This window comes from Colletes latitarsis, chromosome 14 (assembly GCF_051014445.1).
Source record: "Colletes latitarsis isolate SP2378_abdomen chromosome 14, iyColLati1, whole genome shotgun sequence".
NCBI lineage: Eukaryota > Metazoa > Arthropoda > Insecta > Hymenoptera > Colletidae > Colletes > Colletes latitarsis.
The window spans coordinates 18,761,781-18,788,036 of NC_135147.1; the positions used below are offsets into that span (position 1 = coordinate 18,761,781).

The following is a 26,256-nucleotide window of genomic DNA, read 5'->3' on the forward strand; positions in this document are numbered from 1 at the left end:
TAAACTAATTTATTTCGATGTTCTGTTAACAATTAAATTACACCCAATTACATAGTCGAAAGATTTGCTCAGAGAAGCATCGGTCGTAAATTTACAATCTCCAAGTTTCGTAGTTACCTGCTCTGAACTTTCAAGAAGTAGCAGTCTTTACTTTCGAAGGCCTCGGAATTGTTATCTTGGACAATTTAATCACTCTTTGAACTGGTCGCGCGAACTACGATCTACGTGTTTAACTTAAGGGATGATCTGTTTCCTGTACCTTCCGTGCAGGGGTCGAAGGGGTGCAGAAATCGACGCGGAGCGACGCGAGGTTCACGGCATGACTTCCAACGTGGCCTGCCCCGCGAGTACTGTTTTCTAAGACACCTCGATGCCCGGAGGGTTGCGAGACTTTAACCCCCCTTCGAGCCCCGTGACGTCGCAGTCGAACGTGGCGTCCATGTGGTGTCCTAGGCAACCCCGCTTTCCATGTATATCCGTCGACTCACTCAGTCCTCCTCCCTCTCTCTTCACCCTCTACCCTCTTTCATCCCTCACCCTCACTCACTTTTGCTACCCTCTCGCCGTTGTACTATTACTTTCTTCTTCCTTTCCCTCTCGTGTTTCTCTCTTCCAACCCCTAGTTTCGAATTCTTCCGGCTCATCTTTCACCCATCTTTGTAAATATGTTGGCCTTTACCGCCTTCGTATCTTTTTATTTTTCTTTTCTTTGCTTATCTACCCTCAGCTACCATTCTTCTCCTCGTCTTGATCATCTTCGTTCCTTGTGTTTCTACATTCTACTCTCATTCTTTTATATTAAATTATTAATTTATCCTTGTCAGGTTAGTATGTATCTCCTCTTCTCTTTCTCTCTTCCATATTTTGCCACCCTCTGCTCAGTTTGTAATTCTTAGAACACTTTTGTCAGCTCTCCGTACATTGCTTCCCAAATTGTTTATTTTTACGTTATATGTATGTTTTTCGTTCGCTTCGATAATTATCACTTATTTCTTCGTCCCGATCGTCCTCATCCCTTCCCATGTTTTACCCCATTGTTTCTACTTTTGTATCCCTCTTTTTCTAGCTCGTTTTTTTTTTATTTTACGCTTCCCTGTTCAGCTTTCCCGAGTTGGTCTTCGACACGCGATTTCGCATGAACACGCGTCTACGTCAATGCTGTAATCGTTCACACAGTCACGCATCTCGTGTACGAACACGTGTGCACGCGCGCGCGCGAGATACAAGAATCGATCCGGTCACCTGCCTTCGGACCGGGGCTCTTCACACCCCTCGCGATTCCTACCCCTTTATCAAGGAGAAGACGCAGTCCTGTACTCCAATCCCTTTGTGTACTCCGACCATTCGCTTGGGAACGTTTCAGGAATTTTTATCGTGCCCCTAACTACGCGTACGATAAATATTACAAAGTACAAAGCAATTTAATGCATAGTAATACTCATACTGCTGTCTACATTTCCCACTTTAATAAAACAGAGAAAAGGTAGATGAATTTTTTGAAAATTATTAAATCTGTAATTTTTCTGTATCAGTATTCAACATATATATAAATATTTTGGAGTCAAATTTTGAAAAAACGTTTCAACCCCTTAAACCATTCGATACGAGAATAAAGAAATACTTGATATTTTCTAATCCTCCACAAATGGTTTCGTGTTTGAATGAAATTATGACTAAGCATATTTCCTTGTAAGAAACGTACAATTCGTTTAATCGTATCGATAATTTGCCCTTACGAAAGAAACACGAGGTCTATTTAAAGGAGACTTCCCGTTTCGTTCTGGATTATTTTAATACGGTGATTCGACGCGATCGAAACTGCATCCGCGTTCACTTAAGGTGCACGTATTCCAGAGAGTGACTTCACCGTTTGCAGGTGTACATCGTATTTAGATAATATCGATTGCTTTTGCACGTCATAGGTCGACCTAGAATCGACCCCACGTGACACACTTTGCCCACCGTGGACAGTGGTTTAGCACGAAAGCCCGGTCGAAATCTGTAACACAATTTGCACACCCCTTGGACGTACGCCAACGAAGATCGAAGAATACCACGATGGCGATTAAAAAATTCTGAATATCGAGGAAAAATAAATTGTCAGGCCTTGAAAACAATGGAAAAATAAATTCTCTAATCTTTAAAACGAAAACAATAAATTCTCGGACCTTGAAACAAACTGAGACCAACGCAATCTTATATTTCTAGATTTGTATCAACAAAAAGTATTTATAGTAGATTGTGTCTTTGTGCATACTTCTGTATACAATTTTCTTTACATTTATTGATCTATTTCGATTGGTCATCGACTTTACTTTGAGTCTAACTACGATTGCCTCGACGTAGTTGAAAAATTCATGAGTATTCTATTCTTGTTTCTCTTGATATAAAACAAGACTTCTTTCTCTTTCTTCTTTACACACTTTTTTTAATTTTATTACAGAGGAAAAATTAAAGATATTAAAAATAAAGGAAGAATAAATTTTCAAACCTCGAAATTAAAAGGCATATAAATCATTAAAATTCGAGGAATAAAAATCAATTTTTCACCAAAAATAAGAGTTTCAAAATACCTAAAGAATTAAAAAACTCGCAAAATTTTACCGACAAAGTGTGAAAACATACGCATGCCCTGTATTTGCATAGAATAAACCTGCACGCTGCAACTTTATCTTATCAACATCGCCGAAACACCATCCAAAATCATTACGACTGATAAAAAGGTTTTCATTCGCTAATGCGACGCCATCATAAATTCTTCGCTGAACGGTAATCTCTTAAAACCGTAATTACGACTTATTGGATCAGGGATAACGATGTTACCGTATAATTGTCGAACCTCATGCGATCGAACTTACGTAATTGGAAAGAAGCTTCTTGCGTAACGTGTCTTGAGACGGTTTTCCGTCGTTGGACGAACGATGTTACTTCTCTGAACAGCACCGATAATCGTATCCAATTTAATCGATCGATTAAAATGTCTAACCCAACATGACACACAACTTTCTTCAGAACTGCTTTTTCTTTCACCACGAAACACATTTAGTACACGATTTTACAACAGACAATCGATAAGTGACATACACACAGATTGGAAAATCAACCCTTTTAGATATTATTATTTATAATTGATTAATAAGGACACCAAAATCCAAATAACTCCATTAATTCTACTTAAATTCTACTTAATACTACACATAACAAATTTAAAAAAAAATGTATCCTATCTTAAAATTATATTCGTAAAACTACATCCAAATAATTCCAATGTTATATCCAATTTCAATACACAAAAAAGAAATAGGAAAAAGCATAATTATAATACAAGTTATAATATAAAATTTCTTGATGTAATTTTTTCAGACTTCAGAAGTGTAGATAAGGGGTATGTAACTTCTAAAGTCACGGAGGGTTAATCTGGATTACGATATCGTAAATGGCTTCTTCAGTGTGTATTCAAGCAAATCGTTTTATGAAGAATTCGTTCAAAGATTTAAAACATTTTTGTGGGTGAAATTCACGCAAAACGTTTCTTGGATTTTCCCGGGAACGGAGTTTCATCCTGGAAGGGGATGAAAAGATGAGAGAACGCACAGTGCTGCCAAACAGGTCGATACGGCGCCCGCGCTCATTCACCACCTACATGTCTTCTGGGATGGACCCGTGCTGATTCTGCAACTTGACGAAACATGTCAAGAAGCAGAGTCTCGTGTTCAGTGTCGTCGATCGACGCGACAGTGTCACCAAAAAGTCGACAAAATTATAAACCAAACACAGAGGGTTGTTAGTGTTGAGTGATTCACTTATTTTTCGTTACCATTTGTGCAGGTACATTATTGTAATGGCAAAGACTGAGCAAAATTATGAGACAAACATTGTGACACTTCGAGAATAATTTTATTGTTAGTACTTTATAAAAGTTATACAAGATGGGGACTTGATTTTTAGTGTATCAGGTTTGCTCTTTTTAATTTTCATTTTGGAAAATTAGTGGTGTTACGTGACTTGCTTGTTTTTGTTATCATCTGTGCAAATACATTGTTATTGTAATCATAAAGATTAAGCAAAGCTATGAGACAAATATCGTGACACTTAGAGAATAATTTTACTGTTTATAGTTTATAAAAGTTATGCAAGATGGGGACCCGATTTGCAGGGTGTGAGTATGTTTCCTTACTTTTTTTAATTGTCATATGGAGAAAAAAAAATTGTAATTGAATAGCAACCGAGTATTTTGATTAGTATCTGTCCTGTAGGTGCTTGTAAGATTAAGACTTTTAACTTTAAGATCTTAAAAACATTTAAGTTCTAAGTATGCGATAAAATATGTACCAGTTTTATTTAATTTAATTAAATTGTAGAATGATCAGGATCTTCGATTTTTACACGTGTATTCTTCCATCAGATTCGCTAAAGTTGACCAGTCTCCACGACTATTATCAACGACTTCTTCACGGCAGTCAACCCGTACCCTCTGGCTTCGACATGGCAAACACATTGAAATTTTTATCCCAAACATTACTGTGTAAGAACTTTAATTCCGCTACGTTGAATCGATACTTGATTTGTCTTTTATTCTCAGCTCTACTGAAAGAAGTTCGCGAAGCCCCCCTCGAAATGGTCAGAGCACAGAAATTCGACGTAGAACGAATGGCACTTTACCCCACTTTGGATTACAAGCAGTTGTACAACGCTTTGACTCAATTGATGGACGTCGTTCCCTCCATTCACATTGGTTTGCAAGGTCTGACCACGTAGATCGCTGCTTCTACTTCGTTCACTCCTATTTTCTTTCGCAAGAATTATATTCTTACTATTTATTTATTTTATTTTCCAAGCATTACCTCTTTTTTAAACGATCACAAAATATTTAAAACACTGATTTTTCAGCATTTGGCCAGGCACTTCTGCAATGTCTTGCGTGTCTACTGCCTTTCCTCGATCATGATCTGATCGACAACGTGCCATACTTGACAGCCAGTGCGATCTCGGTACTTCCGGTGGAGCTTCACCAAGAGATCGTCAACTATCTCTGTTTTTACATCCTGCCGTTCAGTATCAGTGAGTGTTCCGTTTCCTTGATTCGTGAAGTAATTCTGACACGATCTTAAATTCAATATATCCCTTTCCTCATATTGTAGCAAGGAAAACCGAAGATGGGACGGAAAACGCTGCTAGCCAGTCCATAGCCGCCGTGATCATGATGATCTTTCAGTATTCCAGCAATCCAGGTATCACATTCACTTTGGCAAAATTTAAATAAACAACTTCTCAACTGAGAATCACAGTGTTGCTTCTCTTTTTGCAATCTGATCAGGTCAACCAGGTTTAGATAGTTCATAGAATGCTTTTTCAGCGCACCATTGCCAACTGCTAGAGTGTCTGATGGCGCTGAAACCTGGCGTGGTGAAAGACATCCTCTGCGTGGTTGCTTACGGTACTGCGCCAGCAAGAGCATCCGCTGCTAAATTGCTCTTCTACTACTGGCCATCTTTCAATCCGAATCTCTTCGACCGTAGAGCGGTTTTAATGAAATTCGCGAGTACGTGTATTCCAAAGATCGCTCGACTCTTCACCATAATGCAAGAACGAGACTCACCGATCGCTTCGAATATAATTTCAGACGATCTTACGCCTTTCGTCTGTCAAAGAGACTCCTGCCCTAACGCTGGCAACGCTGAAGCCGGAAAAGTTTGCTACGATCATCGAATATCCATCACATTCGCGACGGAAACACCGCCTCCGATCTATCTTTGCATCGAGTGCGCGAATGAGATCCACAGGGAGCATCCGAATCAAATGTTCTACGATATTTTACACCCCATGCAACAGGTGTCCATGATATGCGAGAACAAGGCGAGTTGGAAGAGTCTTAACAAGAATGACTCAAAGAATCGAGAAATATTTCTATAAAACTAGAGTGAAGCTAATTTGAGGGGTCAAATAGGTTTGAAATTAGAAACACTGGCATTTGCTACGGTTCGTTCGATTTTTAAACAAGCTTCGACCACATTGTAGAACTGCAGAGCCACCGACAAGTCAGCGATCAGCGTCTGCTTCTCGACCGAATGCGCCAGCTACAATGGCAACCACCCCATACGCTATTGTCAGCAGTGTCACAACATCAGGCACAACAATCGTCGTGGCGGTGATCACGTGTATCACATGGCGTTGCCACACATCTCACAGCTGGACTCTCAAACTCAGACCTACATGGTCCAGGCGATCGTCAGGTGAGAGACGTCGGTTGCTTTTGATCCTCTGTTGTGTCTGCTGAGAAATCGTGTACCGCTTACCGTTCGAGCGAAATGGGAACGGAGAATGGAAACTGGATAAGAAACACTCAGTTGTTCTGATTTGCACGAGTTTGACGAGACGATGTCATACGCGGAGGGAAGAGAACTCGGTGGAAACTAGTCTATGAAAGGATCAACTCGAGACACAGTTCAGGAAAAACCTTCCACCTCTTCTTATTTTGCCCGATAGTTTGGCAGTGTATATTAAAAGTAATAAATACTATGCAGAGCTAAAAAAGTGACGAACAAAAGATTTTGCTGATATTTTCTTATCCAAGATCTCTAGGTACGGTGTAGACGTTCCATTGCTATTACCAGATCATATTGTTAATGGAATATGCTACAACGAATCATTGGAATCAGTGTTTTGTCTCTTCCCTCCGACGTTTCGTCCATGTCGAAGTACGTTTTGCGAGAGGATAGTTTTTTGATGACTCGAACGAATGTGACGCACGTTGATGCAGTTCGATTGGTTCTGCTCGTGTTTACCAACCCGCAGATCGCGACCATCGAATGTTTACAAGCGCGAATCAAAGAGCGAATTAATAATTTTTTAACGCGAAGTTTATTATTATGCCCATCACTTAAAGTATTCATCGATTAACGAAACTATTGGAACAATTCGTCACGGGCACAGGTCGCTAACGATGGTTGTTAATCACTAACTACGATATGTTTAACCCTCGATTTGTTCGAAAGAAACACGATGACGCGTACTAACGAATGATCGCAGGATCATTGTTGCTTTGCGTGTTTGTTCGTGCTGGTCCATCCTGCTTGGTAAGACATTGTAGTCACGTTTATTGGGGGTCCAGAAAACGTCTGAGAGAGTCTAGAACTGTGTTCGCGATAGCATCAGTAAGTGTTGATCGTCTTCCACTAAACGTGGTTACCAAATGCTCGGTATTTTGTCTTTTGAATACTCACGAAAATGGACGAGATATCGCATGCAGGATTTTACAGCTACAAGTAATTTAAGCGTCGATGTTTCTACTTTACTGAGTCGTTTTTTCGTTGTAATTAATATATCCTGCACGCGTATCTCGATCAACTGTTACCGCTAGGGCCGCCATGCTTCTAAAGATTCTGAGACAGTAGTGTGAAAAAGTTAGCAAAGACATTGCAAATACAAAATTAGAAGCTCGTTTTACAGATAAACCTTAAGCTTATCTTAAATTTAAGTAAAACTACAGTCGATCAAATAAAAAATTGTTGACGAATTGGTTAGCTTATGAACGAGACTTGTGATTCAAATTCTAATAAGCTGCAAGTACATTCTTATTGCAAGGTGATACTTATGCTACCAATGAGGTGAACAATAGAACATTTTGAAAAGTAGAATAATAAACTTATCAGGAAATAGGGACTGGGATTTGTGAAAAGAATAGTGAATGTAAGTTTAACTGAAGGAGATCCATAGGTTAGTACTGCGGATGTATTTGCAATGCCTATAAACTGGTCAGGATACAAGTCTGGAGAGTGGAACAATAAAATCGGTTCAAAGAAGTCTCAGACGCTCGAAGCTGGTCGTTCTAGCGCGGACAAGTTTTTCTCTGACTGTCCAAGTGGCCGCGTAAGACACGTGACTTTGAAGCATTCGCCCACAGTAGAGCATAGGAAAAGTGCACCTTAAAAGTTGCATTGCGCCTTACCGAGGACACCGTGCACGTCCTGGATACTACACACCAGCTCCTGGTACCGTTCCACAAATAAAAACAGACCTACTGGTGCAGGCTTGAATAGATACCCATTACCTGAGACACACTGGTATGCTGCATGCACATGAACACGATTTTAATGGAACGTTCGAACCTATTTTTATTATTTACTGTTGTTGTCGCGATCGATAATTGGTTAACAGTGATCAACTTGTCGCGAATTTCTTCTATCTTCTGTACATAATTTCGAAATCACAAAGAACAGTAAACGTCGAGTTTCAAAACACTTCGATAGTACAATTTTGTTTTCTCGATTTAGACAAAGGACCAAATTCAATTTTCTGCAAGATTTTTACATCATAAAATATTACCTGTTCTTAGCCATACTTTTGCAAGATAATTTTCGATTTGCATTCACGTAGTTTTAATATTGTAATTGGCATGAACCCCCTTAATAGTTAGAACACAAAACCTGATAAATTGTAGTTACTGTTACTCGGAATACTAATTGGTTATTAGTCTATCGTCAACTTTCAAAGATCTCATCTTCACCATTGTAAATTTATCGATATAAATCCCAGAAGATCGCGATCTGACGTCGCGTCTGCTCCGATAGACGTTGTGGTCGAACTAGATCGATCAGTTCTCCATCATCTTTTCCAGAAACATGCCTGAATCATTGATCGACATTGTCGCAGGAAGTAATTTTTCATGAATTTTTTCACGATCAAAATACTCAATTGATTCTCATCGTTACTCGATTCACCACGAATCTCTAAAGTTTCACGAAGGATGAACTCGATCCTGAAGGAATTCAAATCACTATTGAACGTGGAAGCTGTGACTCTTCGACGTTTGATGCCCTTTTATCTTTTGAATCGCTTAAAATTGTTAGCAAACGCATGAAATAACAAGAAATCTAGTTCATTTATCCCTGTTGCAACAATTGCTCGTTAAATATTGAAAATATTGGTCGCTCGAGGTCACTCCCTACTTGTACGTATTGTATTAAATACGATATCCAGTGTTATATCATTAAAATTTGCAAATAAGTGATTCAGAGGCGGAGCAAAGCACCGAGAGGCGGAGCTAAGAGTCGAGAGGCGGAGCAATGGGACAGCAGATGGTGGGAATAGCTTCCAAGTGACCTCCAGCGGACAATATTTTCTGTCCAAACGCAACTCTTATCCTTCGTCTCTTTATTTCTTCGATCTATTCTCTTTATCCATAAAATGTTCCGCGTGCAACTTGAGTCGAACGAACGCGAACTTTCCCAACGTCTGACAATTTTAAGCGAAAGTGCCACAGAGAATGTCGATTCCATCGAAACTCAAGAGTCCATCAAATTTTTCAAAAACTAGCCTACCGAAAATTGCACATCACCGAACCGACCACAGCCAGACGTGACCGCAGATCGTGTCATGCATCATCCGCATAAGCGTTCCTCTTTACTTGCAGCCTGCTTAAGGAAGCTGAACCGCTAAGTATGGATAGTAATCGAGACATCTCGGAAATAAATACTAATAAGGGCAGCACAGGATTCCCAGGAGGCGGAGCCAGCAGCGGAGGTGGCGCTAGTGGCGGGGGCGGCGCCGGTAGCGGTGGTGGGGGACAGTACGATCCGTCGACGTTGGAGGAGAGGCAGCTTCTTGGAAGATACGGTGTCTGGCTGCTGGTGGGGCTTTGCAGCCCGAACCAGGATACCTCGGTCGAAATTCTCGGGCGTTTATTGTCAATGCTATTTCATTGGTTTCATGTTACTGCCTACTCTTTCGATGGTACTAAAAAAAGCCTTATGCACCTTATCTTTTCTGTTGGTAATTTAACACTTCGCATATATACACTTATGACGTAGACGTAGAAGACGTAGGTAGTGATGGGCAACCGATACTCTGCGTTTCTCTTGGACACTTTTGAGCACAACGGTGCTGCAAATTGCGTTTCGAGTCTAAAGAGGTCTTGGCATTTAAAAAACATCTATATAAAATAATAAACGATGATAATGATCTTGATCGTTTTTAATATGTGGCGGTTGGGCCTTGTGCTCAAAGTGATTCGAAGCCTCTCGAGCCCATCACTAGACGTAGGTAGTCTCTGGCCGCGATCGTAGGCACATTCGAGTGGACCAACAACTCTTACGCCACCTTGCAGACGCTGATTGTTTTTGTTCTTTCGTCACTTTGCCTTATCTCGTTCCATGTTCTATATATTTTCACGCAACTTAACCGTTAAGTTAATTATTTTCGAAAACTCTAACGGGAAAGATACAAGCAGCTAAAGTGGATTGTTAATCGGTCGCAGATTTAAGGCAAAGTGGCGGTTTCGAAAGAAACAAAAAACGAATCTTCTCTGTACGACTCGTGGGTAAACATTCATGTATACGTGTTCGTGCTTTCGTAACGTCGGTGTTTTTCCAAGCTTAACTGTTAACCCTTTGCTGTTCGACACGTTTCGACTGAATAGCTTCTGTGTTGCCCGACCTTTCGTCTCTGAAAATTCTGTGACCCCGTTTTTGGTGTCCCTGTAAATCGTACCAGTAAATAAGTGTATTCGATGTCTCCCATCTCGTGGCACGCTGTACCCAACTCTTTTCGCAGAGGCGTCAGCTCTGGAGATACTGAATTTTTCTTTGATCTATTTCGCTGCTCCTTCTTTATCGTTTTTATTCTACTTTTGTTCTTTAACTTTCTATCGTTGTAGTTGTTGCAAGTATCTAGAAATATTCTTCTCTTGTGAGTAGAGATTCTGTCATGATTATTTCAATTTTCTACGGTATCGAGTACTTAGTAACGATTTCTTAGCGATCATGTAATATTAGAGATTCGATTTCCGTAAGTTTTCGAGTAAACGTAGATACGATTCAATGATAGAACAGTAAGACTTTCCTTGTCTGCTTAGTTGGCGCCTGTGCGTTCTCGCGTACACATTTTGGAGAAAACTGTTGCCTCTGTGTGTGCATGCCACATACACACGAGTACCGCTGGAACGATATGCGTTTGTGTATTTAATTGAATGCTCTTTTTGGTCACTGGAACCTCAAGTGAGAAGGGACAAGAGTGCGTCTGCGTCGCGGCTGATCGAGTCTCTAGTCATCGATGCATAGAATCTGTGGATCTTTCATTATCCGACGACAAATTTTATCTCGCGACAAAATAATTCTATTTCCACGCTGATGATCCACGAAGTTTCTATGCATCGAAGTAGTGATCCCGTAATGGGAATAGAAAAATTAAACAACACGACCTTACGAAGAATCCTCGGATCGATGAATTATACCAAAATCCGTTCGAACGCGTTTCACTTGCGTCGAATCGAGTTTTAACGAACCTTCTCGCATGCCACGTGACACAGCCAACACAGATTTAATCAGCTTTTACATTGTTAAATTGTTCCTCTGTTTTCGATGTGTCCCGAAATTCGCTACTGTATTGCGTTTTCGAATTCATCTACTTTAACGCGCGATTCGCTCGTAACATTTCAACGAATTTCAATCTCACCGCTCATTTCGAACGCGCGTCAATGGATTCGCGGTTCTTCCCAACAAAAATCTTCACGGGAACAAGGTCTGATTCGACTGGGGACTTTGCAGGGCAAGCAGAGAGTGCACTGGAGAAGTTGAAAACCGAATACGTTTGCGGTTGGCTGGCGGAAGTGATGAAGACGCACTACGAGGTCTTCATCTCCTGTCTTCTGCCTCATCCGGCGGACTATGTACGCGTCGGTGGCCATTGGTACGAATCATGATTAAAATTTTCTAAATTTGAAAGCTCGATATTCACTAGAGAATAAAAAATTTGGATAGACGATGAGAATAGTTTTCGACGAACGTTAATATCGCTCATAATGTCGATCAGAGTGACTTTAATGCGCGGATAAAACGACAGCTCGAAATTTTGATGTTAAAAACGTGAAAATTCTTAATTGTAATTTAGGGAAACACTGGCTTCGAGAACGTCGCATCTTAAAGATGGGCTGAATCGACTATTCTGTTTGGTGCCCTATGAAGTGATCACGCCGGATGTGTGGGACTACGTGATGCCACATTGGATGGAAGCCATGGTGAACGATGTCCCGGAACACGAGCTCCACGAATTGAAGATGATTTTATGGTAGGAGTACTCTTGTTGATTATTTTCAAGCATTGAATAAATTAAACTGAACAAAATTTTAACTGGACTAAATAAAAATAGAGATCGAAGAGAGCTTCAATTTTCAACTACTAATTCTAGCAAAATCCTGGATAGAGACATGAGCCCTCTAGGATTCGACGCGAAAAAGATGTACAACTTCGTGGCGAAGCGGTTCGTCAACACCTGCGCGAAGGTGCAAGAGCAAGCGTTGAACTGGTTGCAAACGCTAACCATGCTGGAGATCAGCATTCCTCTCTGTCAACTGTTCTCGATGTTCAGCGACGGTGTCGCTGTCATGGGTGCCATGAATACCACCGAGTCCGAGCAGAAGCCCAGCAAGGGGTCGAAGAAGGAGGACGAGGAGGGAAACGCTATATGTACGCACGAAATAAATAATTGATTTACAGTTATTCTGAAGTTTCGAAAAACGCGTGCGTTCAGTTGTAGAAAACGAGTCGGGGAAATCAACGCCACTGTCCGACGACATGGTCCCGACACCTAGACACATGGAGTTCACGACCAATGCTGAACTGAACCTATCCTGTTGCATACTCATGCTGGACATACTACTGAAGCAGGTAAAATTACGTAAAAGAAGAAGCATGTTAGCTAGCTCGAATAACCAAGAACCGGATAAAAATGTTATATTTATCGTTCCTGAGAAAACTTGAGAGATTTTCACTATAGAAAGGATTTATAAGAAGATCTCTTCTTTAAATCATAATTTTCGGGTTCGAGTAGTCCCTTTACCAAAATTGAAACTGGATCAACGAAAGATATTCTCATCGCAAAAGATTGACACCAAGTCGCGTGAAATGTTGAAGATGGAGCTTCAAAACGTGGACAAGCACACGGGGATCAACACGTGGGTGTGCAGGGACGCGTGCCACCTGATGAAGTCCATCGTCGCCTCGAACTGGAACAGCTGTCACGTGTGCAACGCGGACAGTTACGATGCCGAGTGCACTTACTGCGAGTCCAGAGTGATCTGGCATCAACTGTGCCTGCAGTTGGTCACGTACATGGCGCCGGAAAATCCAGCTTACCCGCCTGACGTGAGTTCGTTAGGCCACGGGCCTGAAATAACCATGATCGCGGCGCGTTCGAACAAGTAGATCACTGAATCAGCGTTCGACGCTCACGCGATGTTTCTGGCACTTTCAGCTCCGTGACATCTTGCGTCTAAATGAGGACAGAACCAAAAGTAGAGACGCGCCTTTTTTAATGAGTCACGTCTCAAATCATAGGTCTCGAACTATTTCGGAAACACCACCATTGATTTTTGAAATAATCATATTCGATAAACTTAACCCTTTTCACTCCACTGGCTATGGCGACAAACGTAATACGTAGACTCGATTCAAGTTTCATTATGATAACAGAAATTGAGTGTAGGTAATATATGAATAAAATTAAAATTATAGGTATTTATAAATTTGTTTGTTTTTAGAAGTCACATTACATTATTCATATTAATAGAGACTCTCGTAGTACAAAGCGTTAACAAACGTTTATTTATCTATCGATTGCGCTCTGCTTCGACTCTAACATTTGTGGATGATTATCAGAAAATCGTGGACGAAACCGCGGAGGATCACGGTCGGAAGAGCCCGGAGGCTTCGAGGAAAGGCGACTCGAAATCTGATGTGGTGATCAGTATGCCGCCTACGGAAATGCACTCAGTGGGTGGTGTGCTCGTCCACATGCCGCAGGTATGTCCCTAGAACGTCGTCCTTGACATGATCAGAATCTGTATACGCGATATGTTACACCGCCTAAAAGAAATGACACACTCGTCTGTCTCCCTACTTCTGTGCGAAACACTTCTATGCAACAACAAACTGTAGCATGCTCTTCGTCTAAACTGTGTGTGCCTATCTCTGTCTCTTCTTCTTCCACTGCGAAATGGCGTTGCGTGACCACTGACACGGTAGGCTAATCTATGTGACCAGTGTTAGCTATTTTGATCGTTTATATCAGTTCTTCGGACAGATCATGACAGCCACTGTAGAGACAGTTTCGGAGCAACTGGACCTCGCTGCGATCATGCCTACGGAAAAGGTCACGTCGGCCGTCGCCAGAGCCGTCACTTTGTCAGAGACCGACGTTGGTAAGAACACTTATTTTCCTATTAAATACTCCTACATCTAACATCTGATAAAATCAAATAAGAATATTTGACATCGCGCTCATATTCTTTTAAATTATAAACGTTGAACTTTCGAGAGACAAATATTGCAGAACCCTTAATCAGAGCCTATTCGTAGCATTTCAAACGAAAGAAGCTTATCGATCGCCCGAACCTTTATGTCCAGTGTCTGGCCATACAGGGAGTTATTCTACTTCGGTGAATTAATTGCTACCTTTGAATAAAAGAAGCCCATCGATCGGCGTGAGACCGCGCGTCCGCCGTCTGGCCACGCAGGGACTCGTTCTACTTCGAGGCATTAGAGAACAGCCTCTAACGAGTTTAGCGCCGCGGTTCAACTCATTATACCGAATCTTTGTTTCAGCAACCGCCACGGTGAATGTGGCGAAACCGCGGCTAATCGGAGAGAACGATCAGCCAGTGAACCTGAGCCCGGAAAACGAAACGGACGATTTCTTGTACACCTCCGTTGGGAAGTTCAGGTTCAACATCGAGGATCTTCCTGAACAATTGCAGTACATACACAAACTCCTAAAGGTGGGGTACGGGTCTCTTTCCGAAACGATGTAATTTATCTTTTCCCTTTTCTCGTGCAGGAAATAATGACGATCGAGAAGCCCGACATACTCTATTACATGCTTCAATGTTTGAACGTGATGTGCCTCTATGGCGACGCCTTCAATATAGCGGTGAAGGATTATAAAGGATTCTTCATATGGTGGCAGGAGAATCTACTCATAAAGAAGTAAAATCTTGAATCTTCGGTCTGCAAACTTTGATAAATTATGCACGACAATTTATTTGAGATATTTTCCTTGTGCTTGTAGTCTGTGGGAACTCCTCAATGCCGAACATTCGCATATTGCGCAAGTTACCGTGCCATTGTTGCTCCATTGTATAACGTTACCATCCGGAACCCGTACATTCTGGTGTCTGATTCAGGAAGAATTCCATAATACTGATTGGCGCGTTCGATTCGTGGCAGGTACGAAGAGGCAATGCAATTCACTTAGTCGTTGCAAAGAGAAACAAGCTCATTAAATCACATTCGTGACATCGAATGTCTATGCGCCAAATTAAGGCCACTTCCTCTTCTACGAATTATGCCAGGAGACATCTACGTTTACATCAGCGCTATATTTGTACGAAGCTGACATTTTATTCCACTTGAATTTATTCAACTGATTCGCAGAATAATTTGGCGACGTGTCTGCCTAGCAGATTAAGGATGAAATGTTAATAGATTGCAGACACTGATAGTTTTCTTGTGCTATGATGGTAGAAACCAAGTAGTAGGGATAGTGATCTGTCCAAGTAATTTTATTCAGACTATAGCAGGTCCATTAAACAGCATCTTTAAGATGAATTTTTATATTTATTGATACTCAACAGTCGAAAGGGTCACACTGATCGCGAGATTCATGGATTCCACTCCGCTGCGAAACGTGATGACCTTGCAAGCTGCACTGGCGAACGCGTTCTGTTATCTGATCGCCAGCATGGACGACAGTAACGTGTACGTCGCTCAAAGAGCAACCCTGTATCTTGGTACCATCCACGATACAGCTATGAGGGTAAGATTCGCACGGATCCTTGCATTTCTTAAGAAATCGTGTCAACGTCCTCCACTAAGTTCGAACATTTTTTAGTCACTGATCCTTTGCTTGGAGACTCAATTCGACACGGAGATAGAGGACCGGCCTATAGTGTTGCAATCGCTGTACCAACTTCACAATAGTCTCAGCGACAGACACATTCTCACCTGGGAGTTTTTCTTGAATCGCTTCGACGCCCTCTTCCTCGAAGCTCAGATCAAATTGGAAAGGTCTGGAGATATACCCTACCTGCGCGGTCAGTTCTGATATCGATTGAGATCGAAACTATCTTCAGAAAGAGAATCTTAAAGAATAACCGTCGATCGATACTTCTAAGGCACTAATGGACAAACTGTTCCGTAGACCTTCGAAATACAGACACGAGCAGCGAGATCTTTATGAAGAAGCTACACAGAGCGCAAGAAGCCTTGTCGCAATCGGATGGTAACGGAACCAACCCGATAAAGACGCTGAGCGCGAGTTTCGGTGCCAAGTGGCCCTATAAGCGCACTATGCCTGCACCCACGTCCATGATTTCTCGACAGGACACCAAGCCAGGTAGAAGAAACATAACAGCTACGGAAAGTGTAACGTAATCCATTCCACGCTAGGTGCTCAGGTATATCCATCATTATGTGGTCACACGAACCATAGCAGTTTAAAGGAAAAGTTAACTCGTCCGGTTAATCGAAGAACTAATTACAATTAGATCACAAACAGGCTATATTCCTAAGCTAGAAGTAATATCAGGCTAGATCGTAGATCTACCAAGCCCTGAAGGCACTGTTAGTAACAGTTTGATCCATAAAAGAATCAGGCGATACACGACGTTATTTTATTTTAAATTCGACACTTGACTCCTAGATTTCTTAAATTCTGGGTACCTCGATGTATTGGTCGAGCTAAAAAAGTTCACAATTTCGAAAAATATCTAAATTGTGGTATCCCGCAAGGCATTCTGATTCTTTAATGGTTCCCGTACACTTTCACGCCTGACCCACGTAGCTATAGAGTCAATGAACGCTAATCAGTCGTCCGAAACCGATGATCAAACTACTTCACACCCTGATCGTAGACGTGTTTCTGACTTGTTCCACTTCCTGCATCGTGCAGAAAAGGAAAAGGTGTACAGCCGGCAATACTCGGCGCCTATGCTGAAGCGCAAGAGCTCCAGATTCGGACTGGGTCAGTTGCTGGGGTCCACCCCACCTAATAACAGTATACCAGGTAGAGTAGTGTTTGCCGTAGCCTTAGACGTCGCATTCCATATGTGTTACACGTAAATGTTTCCCTCCTCTCCTCTGTATACGCGATCTGTGATCATATTTTTGAGGATGTCAAAGGATACGTGTGTGTTCGGTGTGGAACATGTGGTAAGTCTGATCGTTGATCAGCCTTTCGAGACAGCTTTTACTTTGACCATTCTATACCTATTGAGTAATTCGAAAGATTGTTGATCTCTCATAGTCGGAAGAATGTTTGGAACTAGAGTATCGCTATAAGTATTTGTTGATGACCGAGTAAGTTTTATTTCAGGACAAAGTAAATTTGCTACGCTAGAATCAATTTTAATTCTCCTCTTTTCAATATCATTTATTGCTACCTAGTCTAGACCTTGGCGTTGATTGTAGCATGAACATGTTTAAATAACACATAATGTATGTAAATTTATATGTAGATTTCATCATAGTTATGCGTTGCAAATATTGTAAACATTGTTATAATCCGATGAAAAGAAATTGGTCGTTCAAAGATAATGTTATCGCAATAATACTATGTGGATATATATAAAATTCTATCTAACAGAGTAAACATTAATTTATGGAGTGATTTTAATCGACCAGTTGATTTTCATCCGACTATAATGTAAATGCACGTAGTAAGATAAGTTCGATTGTTATTGTCAGGTATCATGAATGATCACAATCATTATTTTGATGTCAGTGATTACACACTATGCTTGAGCATGGTCGTTGACAATGAACGATGAATTAAATGAAATATGAATGCAAGGGAAATAGAAAATTCTTCTTTTAACACGACTAACAATTCATCTTTTTATCGCATAGTCGTATTAAAACTTTTATCAAATTTTTTCCAACAATATTTTGTAGAACGAATTTTGCATTTGATCGAATTCCCATGGGATGAGAATGCACTTTAATGCCAGTAACTATTACAGATGGACATATCCATTCGCTCAACATGGTCGACGAGGCTAGCGCATTACCAGGATGCACCCACAAAATCGTAGATTTCGAAGAGCTAGATAAAGAAACGATGCATTTATTGGTTTTCCTTTTGATGCAGTTTCTTTCCAGGCAGGATCAGGTAGGTCGATCAAGTTCGATCAAATTAATAGAAACCAATATTGACCATAAATGTCGAACACTCAGGCTTTTCCAACGGACGAGAAGCCACTCTCAAAGACGCAAGGGATCGTGCTGCGCCATTTGTACCTTTTGTTAGGGTACAACCAAACTGAACGCACTTTTCACACTTTTCCGCAACGTCTACGGTACAGAACTTCATCGATGATCGTTTGTCGAGTCAGACGCTTCTAATTTGTAATTGAAATTATTCCACGATTCGTTTCAGAGTGTCGCCGGTTTTTAATGTGTTCATCGCGAACCTTCCTCAACTCCTGGACCAAAATCACGTAATGGGATGGGTGATGACGCCTCCAGTTCTGGCCATCTTGCAACACTGCCCTTGTCCACCACAAGGTGTACCTTCTTCGGATCATCAAGCTCCAACATATAGCCTCTGGTACCTCGAACCCCAGAACAGGCGTTCTTGGTTGATGTCTCTTCTCGTGATACTGTACAAGGTAAGATGGATGTCTTCTAAAACGATCCTCATCGTACTCGAATTGTGAGCATAAACACAATGCTTTATTCAGTGCCAGTATGGTCAGCAGCCGTGGTGCAATCAGCTACAAGTTTTGATCAAGATCGTGTTAAACACGCTCGACATGCAGCATCATCAATGCAAGAGAATCCCGGCTACGGTGGTCATGGGTGCTCCACCTTCCAGATCACGTGGTAATTTCACGATAACTATTAAATTAAGAACTTTTAACGAGTAACACTGTTTAAAAAACGACTATTGTCACTGACAGATGTATCTCAACCGTCCCTGGGCGTGGACCATGACTTAGCGGCCAGCACTATGGGAGAAATGAACGCTGAGAGTCCTCCAATAAGGACACCCATGGTCTCAGTGCACCAACGTAGCCCGGGAGCTACGCACAGTCAAATGGCGACTCACTGGGAAGAAAGTACACCGTCGTGTCGTTACACAAACAAGCATTCCAGGTCATTTTATTTATACTTGTGTCTTATACCACTGCATCTTAGATGATACCATATAGATTCTCTTGGAGACGGTAGAGCATTAGGCTACTTTAGTTTGGAATGTTTTTTCTCATCAACACATTTGTGGATTCTGCACTGTCATGAACATTTCATTAATCTACTTCTGAAGAATCTCATTGAGAATATATTGAGAAAAAACAATACTGAAATAACAATACTAGCAGATTTAGATTTCCTGAGATCATAATCTAACAGAACATATAGTACAACAGTTAGACTGGTAGTCCCCAGAACTTTTTAGACGTTTGCAACAACACTACCCCAGATCCAAAGAGCAAGAATGTTGATAGTCTGTCGTCACGAAGTAGTGTATCATACACCAATAAACGAAAATAAGAAAATAATGGACTAACGGATCCATCCTGTACCTTTAAATGTTGCATTCACGAAATAGTTCAAGGTTAGATCATCTTAGAGTATCTTATCGATAGTACCCAGGACCCAGAGAGTACATCACATGTGCCTGTGCTTACATTAGTAGCTGCTTGTTATAATTTCCGCTATTGTGAATGCTCTGCAAAGCTACTCGAGCAATACGGATGATACGGAGTCCGAGCTGGCTGCAATACCCGAGAGCCCAAAATCTGACAGCACGTTACATGGCAGCAGTGGTGGGTCACTCGGAGAACTGGAGGACAGCCCAGCTGCGGTCACTAGAAGCGTGTCTCTTCATGGTCCGAGAACTTCGGCCGCGATCGACATAGTGACTAAATCGGAGTGGAGTAGCCAGAACGCTAATAAGAAAACGGACATAGTTTCCAGACCTACTTGGTTCTTAGGAAGCGAAGACGATTCTCATCAAGTACCTGTTTAATTTTATTGTTGTCCATACAGTAGTGCGCGATTGAATTTCTAATTAAGAGTCGAGATATTTGTGATTCAAATTTTTAAACGATTATCAAGTACTTTTGTGATTCACTGATAAGATTCTCCAAAAATCTCACGCCATTCAACCGAGCATTACTGTACTACTACTATTTTGCAATAATCCGACGCTTATCGGTGCCATTTATTAAGCAGAGTACAAAAGCTGGGCCCCAAAAGAAATGGAGCGTACACGAGGGAGTAAAAATGATGGTGACGAGCACGTTTCTAGGTGGACAGCCAGATTTCCAAAAATACAGCCCTGTGGCAAAGGCTCTCTCTGAGATAGTACCGGAGAAAGGAGGCCCGGAAAAAGGGATTCTGGAGAAAGCGGTAACAGAGAAGCCAGTGTTGGAGAAAACGATTCAGGAGAAGAGCGTCACTGTGCAAGTAGCTTTCAATGGAGACGCAGTGTCATCCAAACCTTACGGACTGACCGAGTCTGCTCTTGTTATTGCTACTGGAACGTCTCAAGTTCAAAAGTAACGCCTCGAAAATTAAATTAAAATCTTGAAGGAGTGGAATATGTGAGTGAAAAGTATCCACGTTACAGACACGAGCCACCAAAAGAGAAACCAACGACCGCGACCTCCAGTAATTCAGACTCGCCGAGTTCCAAACACTTGGGTAGACAGAAACGGATAGATCAACCTGTGACTGTGCCGTCCCCGGTGTCACCGAGTCAAGTGGTCACGGTTACCAGTAGTGATCAGTCTAGTTCGTCAGCGGTCAGTCCGATCTCGTCTCAAGTCACCAGCACGGAAAATGGCCAACATACCGGCTGGAACGACATCCCTCATCCCTTAACAACGCCAACGGTTGAGCGTTTACTACCAATTGGCACTACGACTCGTCCTGCGGGTAAACACTTTGGAATGTTATATTCCGTGAAAGGAATATAGTGAGTTTATCAAGGGTATAGTCAGTTCTACGCACTATATTCCTTCTAAGAATTATACAATCATTCGTGACAGACTATACAAATATGTTGACTTCGTAGGACCACGTCCCACTCAACGTATCCTGCGTTGCGAAGACACATGTGGATCGCCAGAGTCACCTTTATCAAAGATGAACGTCTTGACAGTCAGTGAGTGATAAGTAAAATCAAAGAGATTAGTAAATAAATAAATGATTTGACCCGATTTAAGTAGGATCATATTTATTAGGTTCCTCGTTCGATCAGGACAGCGAGACCTGCATGTCTAGTGACATCACGAGTCCCAGAAGTACGTCTCAATTGGAATTCCCCACGCCTGAACGCCTTCTACCCGTTGGCCCGCATAGAGACTTCAGTGGCTTGGTCGAACACGTTCGTCAAGCTCTTGGTGTCCAAGAAATCGAAGGTACCAAGCTTGCTATTTCATCGTCAACAAAATTATAACTTTTTGGCGATAGTTGACGTCTCATTCGACGTTTCAGATTCTAATAAATTCATCAATGGGAATGGTAATGGAAACAAAGGCGACGGAATGGCGCCAGTGAAGCAGGATAGTACAACTTCCGAGAACATGGTACTCCATTGGATTTTCATATCTACAGAATAATCACTTTCTAACTTAATGGAAATAAAATTAAGCTTTTTTACGTGTTGGACTACAACAAAAGACTTCTATTCTGAAATGATTCAATCAAAATTGTTATATAACTTGATGTTTCAGTCAGCATCGCTAGTGCCAACATCGAACGAGGTACACTCTAGTAGGTCGGCAAGTCCAAGAAGACTGATCAAGCAAGTAGCTTTAGAATCACCACCTCCGATGCAGGATCCCTTAGATTATCCCTGTCGATCCTTCGACCATGATCGAAAGACGAAGATACAGGATCACGTACGCATTCAGCGCGATAGGCCTCGAAAAGGTGCTATCAAAGCACAGGATCCACCGATTACGAGGCGCACAGAATCTTGGTACGAGATTTTATAGCACGGTCAACAATTTTGTGAAAAATTCGAGTAAAGTATCTGTTACTATTTTCACTAATTTCCAGGCCGGGTCCTCAATTGCAACCCAATTTCGACACTGCCTCACAGCAGGCCTATCATGCCGATTTCAACCTGAAGCAAAGCTTGTTTCGTATTGGAGACGACTGCATTTACGAAAGGTATTCACGTTGCGATTGTAATGCTAGGAGTTTGATTTCCGTATGTAAATGTAACTTGGATTCGTTGCAGGTGTTCAGAATGTGGGACGATAAAGGAAGAATACTCTGACGAAGAACTCGGTCTTTGCATCATCAACTTGGGTACATTTGTTCATCGCGAGCCGTCCTTAGCAGCACCTCTTCTACCAGAGATTCTAAGGGTCATCACAAAGTCGGTTGAACAATTCATTCAGGCATACTTTTTATTATATAAATGATACGATGTCCAGACTTTTTCTTTTTAATATCACTTTTTGGGATATCTGCAGAGTGGCCTTAAACGCGATGTATCCTTGGCAAAGCGAGACCAACATGCACCTTCCAGGTGGCGCGATTAGTGTGGCGCATCAGTTCCTCCGTTGCGTTCTTCACCAATTGGCGCCTAACGGTGTATTTATGCAGATGTTCCAAACGCACTTGAACGGTACATTCTATGGACTTCAATTTATCTGTCAAAACTATATGACAAGCATTCAATGACACTAATCCGTTTGTATTATTTATCGTTCAGAGTCTACGAGGATGCAGTTCTTTAAAAGCGTTGCTCAAGCTCTGGTCGATTTCAACGAACTAAATCCAATTGCGCCTTTGCAGCTAGTACTTGAGGTAATATAGCACATTTGCTGGACACAGAGGAACTTTATGAAACAACTAAGGTGTAATCATGTTCGTTTCAGGCTTTAAACGCAAAGAAATCTTTGCCAACGGAAAGACTGCCAGTGATACTATATAATATAGCGTGCTACTTAGATTGCCTCCCGTTGGAAGCAGGTCTGGGTCCAGGTGCAACAACCTGGAACGGACTGTTGGCGCAATTTGACAGCCTCTTCCGAAGACTCGTGTTAATGCTTTCTTCTATCGAGGATACCACGCCGTTGTTAAGAATTATGATTTCTTTGTTAAAGGTTCCAGGAATCCAACAATCAAAGGTATTTATCCAGCCTACCAGGTCGTAAATTGCACATCATTATTGTTCATGATCATTATCATCATAACGCCAATCGTTGCCGCTTTTGAAAAGACGTTAAATGCTGCAAGATTTATTCGTAGCTCCGATACGGTGTAATAACAATAACAGTCAGGCATTTTCAATGACGAAAAGCCATTTGAACATCGTTTGCAAAAGATTTACGACGTGGTTCTACGACGAGTTTTAAGTTTATGGTCACAGTTCGTTTCGTTACGAAAATTCGTCGACTACCTTAAAGATCTTTTCAATTTCTCAGTCTAAGCATCAGTTATCGTAACATTAAAGTACGAGGGCATGTTTACAGGGAATGCTGGATCCGTTCGCCAAAGTATTGAGCTACGCCATACAAAACTCCACAATACGATACAGCTACCTGACGGACTTATGCTATCTCTGTCACAGAGGATTTATCCGCGACAGGGACAAACACTTCTTCGGCAGGACGATTGTGTTCGAACTGATTCAAGCCATGAAATTCAAGACCACCATTCCAGACTCCAATTTCCTTTTGCTTCTACACTTCGTACTTCAGGTAAATTAATAGTATCAACGCACGGTAAAAGTTCGAACAATAATTTGACTCCCAAAACGTTAAATCCTTAGGACATTGGAGGATCGTTGCCTAACACAATCGCCCTGGAGAACATTCACACGGATATGTCGCCGATCTACAATACTAACGCCTCAGAGTCCCTGAAAAACCAGCTGGCAGATGTTCTAGACTTCTTGGCTGATTTTCATACCCTGAGCAAAGTGAAGGTAACGATTACGGCAGTCTATGCCTTTCTGTTTCTCAACCGAAATTGAGAAAACCAAATACTTGTATTATGTATGTCCTGTGGTATCAGAAATACTATTATATTTTTTTATATCTTATTCTATACCATTCGTACCACATCGATTTCAAAATCTCTTCGCCATACTACGCTCAACAAATCAATACACGTCCTGTCTATTGATACGGAAACGATGAAGAAATTCATTATGAAATTATACGAACTTCTTTGATTGCTTAGAGTTACAGCAAAGGCATGCAAGCAGGACTGAACGAGGACACGTTGGGTGGTATATTAAAGTGTGGTCTCGCACAATACGTGGCATTGGAAATTACGAGGGGCAATAACAGGGAGAACAGAGCAGTGCTCCGTTATCTCCCGTGGCTCAACAGCGCTCCTTCTATGATACCCCAAGGGTAAATAAACTATTATAGTAAAATACTTTTACACTTCATTTTGATTCTTCATAACATATTAGATAAGTATAACTGCAAATAGAATTAAATTCTAATCCTATATTAAGTTTCGGTCGTGGTACCGTGTCGGTTTTATGGTTCTTGTAGTATATGATCGAAGTATTATGGGCACACTCAATTGATATGAAAAATCATACCATTAAGGGTAAAAATGAAATGTGTACTTACTTGAATAGGTCTGGATTAGGTACAAAAAGTGTTCAAAGGTCATTCTTGGTGTCTTGATGCCTGAGACTCAAATGTGCTTCAGTTTATAGCCACACTGCAGCAATTGATGCCTCTGTTTAGTGCTCGCGAGTACGTCGACTGCATAGGGCACATCAGACTACTATCCTGGCTTCTGTTGGGCTCTCTTACACATACGGCAATGTATGCTGGCAACAACAACACACAGAGCCACGGGCCATCGATCCCGACGGCACAACCAATACCCCAGGAAGTGTCCTGTCATGTTGCAGATCACGTGCAAGTGATATTTTCTGGGTTCCCTGAACAATCCAAGGCATCAGTTCTGCACATGTCCTCGTTATTCCATGCGTTTATACTTTGCCAGGTAAGTCCACATCGCTATTACGAAAGTAACAGAAAACAATGACTTTTACTCCATGTTAGCTTTTTTTACATGAAGAGTATCATAATTATTTGTTCAGTTGTGGACTATGTATCTGGAAGAGCTATCGAAAAATAATCCATCGAACAGCGAGGGACATAATATTACAATGAACATATTGCTAGAGTTCTGGGGCAAGATAACGCCTTGCATACTGCAACTGGTTGGGTGTTCGAGAGTCGTAAGTAATTTGCTACATAAATAAAGGCGATACCAGAAACCTTACTAAGGCAGAGGGCATAAAAGTATATTTTTGAACCTTCACACTAAGTTCATACTAAGTATTTACTTAAAAAAAATATATATTTTATAACGATTATAAATGAAACATTTGTATTTGTAGCTGGCTGAGATGGTTAACTTGCATTTCTTAAGTTTATTGGAAGCACTTCTCGAGTGCGGGTCCATTTTGTTGAGCAAATTGCTACCACTCTGGAGCCCCATTTTGTATTCACGTCATGTTCAGGTTCTGATATAATTTCTTTAAATATTTATTTAAGATAACTATCCGAATAAAACTAGTTTTAACGAAAGACTTTTTTGTGTTCAGTTACCAGGGCATCTGCAAGTGCGTTTGCAAAATTGTCGAGACTTTCCACCAAACAAGATGGCGGAGCATTTCGCCTCGTCCCGTCGTGAATCTAATGCTACGCTTTTACGATGGTTGCATCGACTGCAGTTTAAGATGGGCCAAATAGAAATGCAGTCTTCTACAGCCACACAATTTTACTCGATTTAGAATGAACACACAAAGATTCGTTTAATTAATAAGATGTTAAATGTTGCATTGTTTAAAACGTATGTTGTATTAGTGCGTGTACTAAAATCGTAATTTATTTATTGTTACGAAATATATTTATTATATTGAATATCAGGTATTCAGTTATTTATCTTGTTAGTTTTATTCGTGAAACTTAGAGTATGAAAATTGCTCTTTTACGATCAGAGGCTTTAAAGTTTGCTGCCAAGTATATGTATAACATAGGGAAGACGCAAAATATCTAGCAATTTAGATTTCGTACACATCAAGTTATCCCGAAATTTGTTATGTTTTCGATAAAACACGATAACAGAATTTACGTTAAATGGCATGCAATCAATCTTGATAAGAGTGTTAGTCATCCTACATAATACGCCCAAAAAATTTAAATAACATCGATAAAAATACGTCTAGGGAATTTTTTCAATAACTGTGTCTAATAATTCATTTAAT

The 26,256-nt window shown here is 41.1% G+C and overlaps 2 protein-coding genes across 9 annotated transcripts in view; one reads left to right on the forward strand and one right to left on the reverse strand.

The window, feature by feature from the left end:
- The window catches only part of LOC143350132 (uncharacterized), a 100,503-nt gene extending 100,154 nt beyond the window's left edge, over positions 1-349 (reverse strand). For 2 of the 3 annotated variants that reach the window (XM_076781995.1, XM_076781993.1), the window contains exon 1: positions 260-349. The gene's annotated coding sequence lies outside the window, so the exon portion shown is untranslated. Of the gene's footprint in view, positions 1-117 lie in introns of all 3 variants that reach the window. The other variant, XM_076781994.1, reaches the window with a different exon arrangement.
- A 3,277-nt stretch (positions 350-3,626) lies between these two features.
- Unc79 (UNC-79 domain-containing protein) lies at positions 3,627-25,912 on the forward strand. 6 transcript variants are annotated; one of them, XM_076781984.1, is made up of 47 exons: positions 3,627-4,159; positions 4,406-4,525; positions 4,583-4,744; positions 4,891-5,061; positions 5,142-5,231; positions 5,357-5,542; positions 5,624-5,856; positions 6,019-6,233; positions 9,413-9,771; positions 11,544-11,685; positions 11,887-12,063; positions 12,184-12,461; positions 12,526-12,662; positions 12,909-13,139; positions 13,653-13,796; positions 14,065-14,194; positions 14,598-14,770; positions 14,830-14,978; positions 15,061-15,218; positions 15,626-15,807; positions 15,883-16,084; positions 16,192-16,386; positions 16,942-17,055; positions 18,011-18,159; positions 18,225-18,346; positions 18,427-18,658; positions 18,731-18,872; positions 18,950-19,145; positions 19,728-20,007; positions 20,226-20,551; positions 20,623-20,930; positions 21,070-21,159; positions 21,239-21,415; positions 21,492-21,583; positions 21,731-21,978; positions 22,059-22,172; positions 22,243-22,383; positions 22,481-22,635; positions 22,723-22,817; positions 22,889-23,140; positions 23,486-23,713; positions 23,785-23,940; positions 24,198-24,373; positions 24,722-24,986; positions 25,084-25,224; positions 25,387-25,509; positions 25,594-25,912. In XM_076781984.1, the coding sequence occupies exons 1-47, from the start codon at positions 4,138-4,140 to the stop codon at positions 25,780-25,782; spliced, it is 8,367 nt and encodes a 2,788-aa protein (XP_076638099.1). In that variant the 5' UTR covers positions 3,627-4,137; the 3' UTR covers positions 25,783-25,912. The 6 variants fall into 6 exon arrangements, 5 of the variants coding, with proteins under 5 accessions (XP_076638099.1, XP_076638096.1, XP_076638097.1 ...); XM_076781985.1 differs by having other exon boundaries at positions 4,127-4,159; positions 20,223-20,551; XM_076781981.1 differs by having other exon boundaries at positions 5,357-5,856; positions 20,223-20,551.
- The last annotated feature ends 344 nt before the right edge of the window (positions 25,913-26,256 follow it).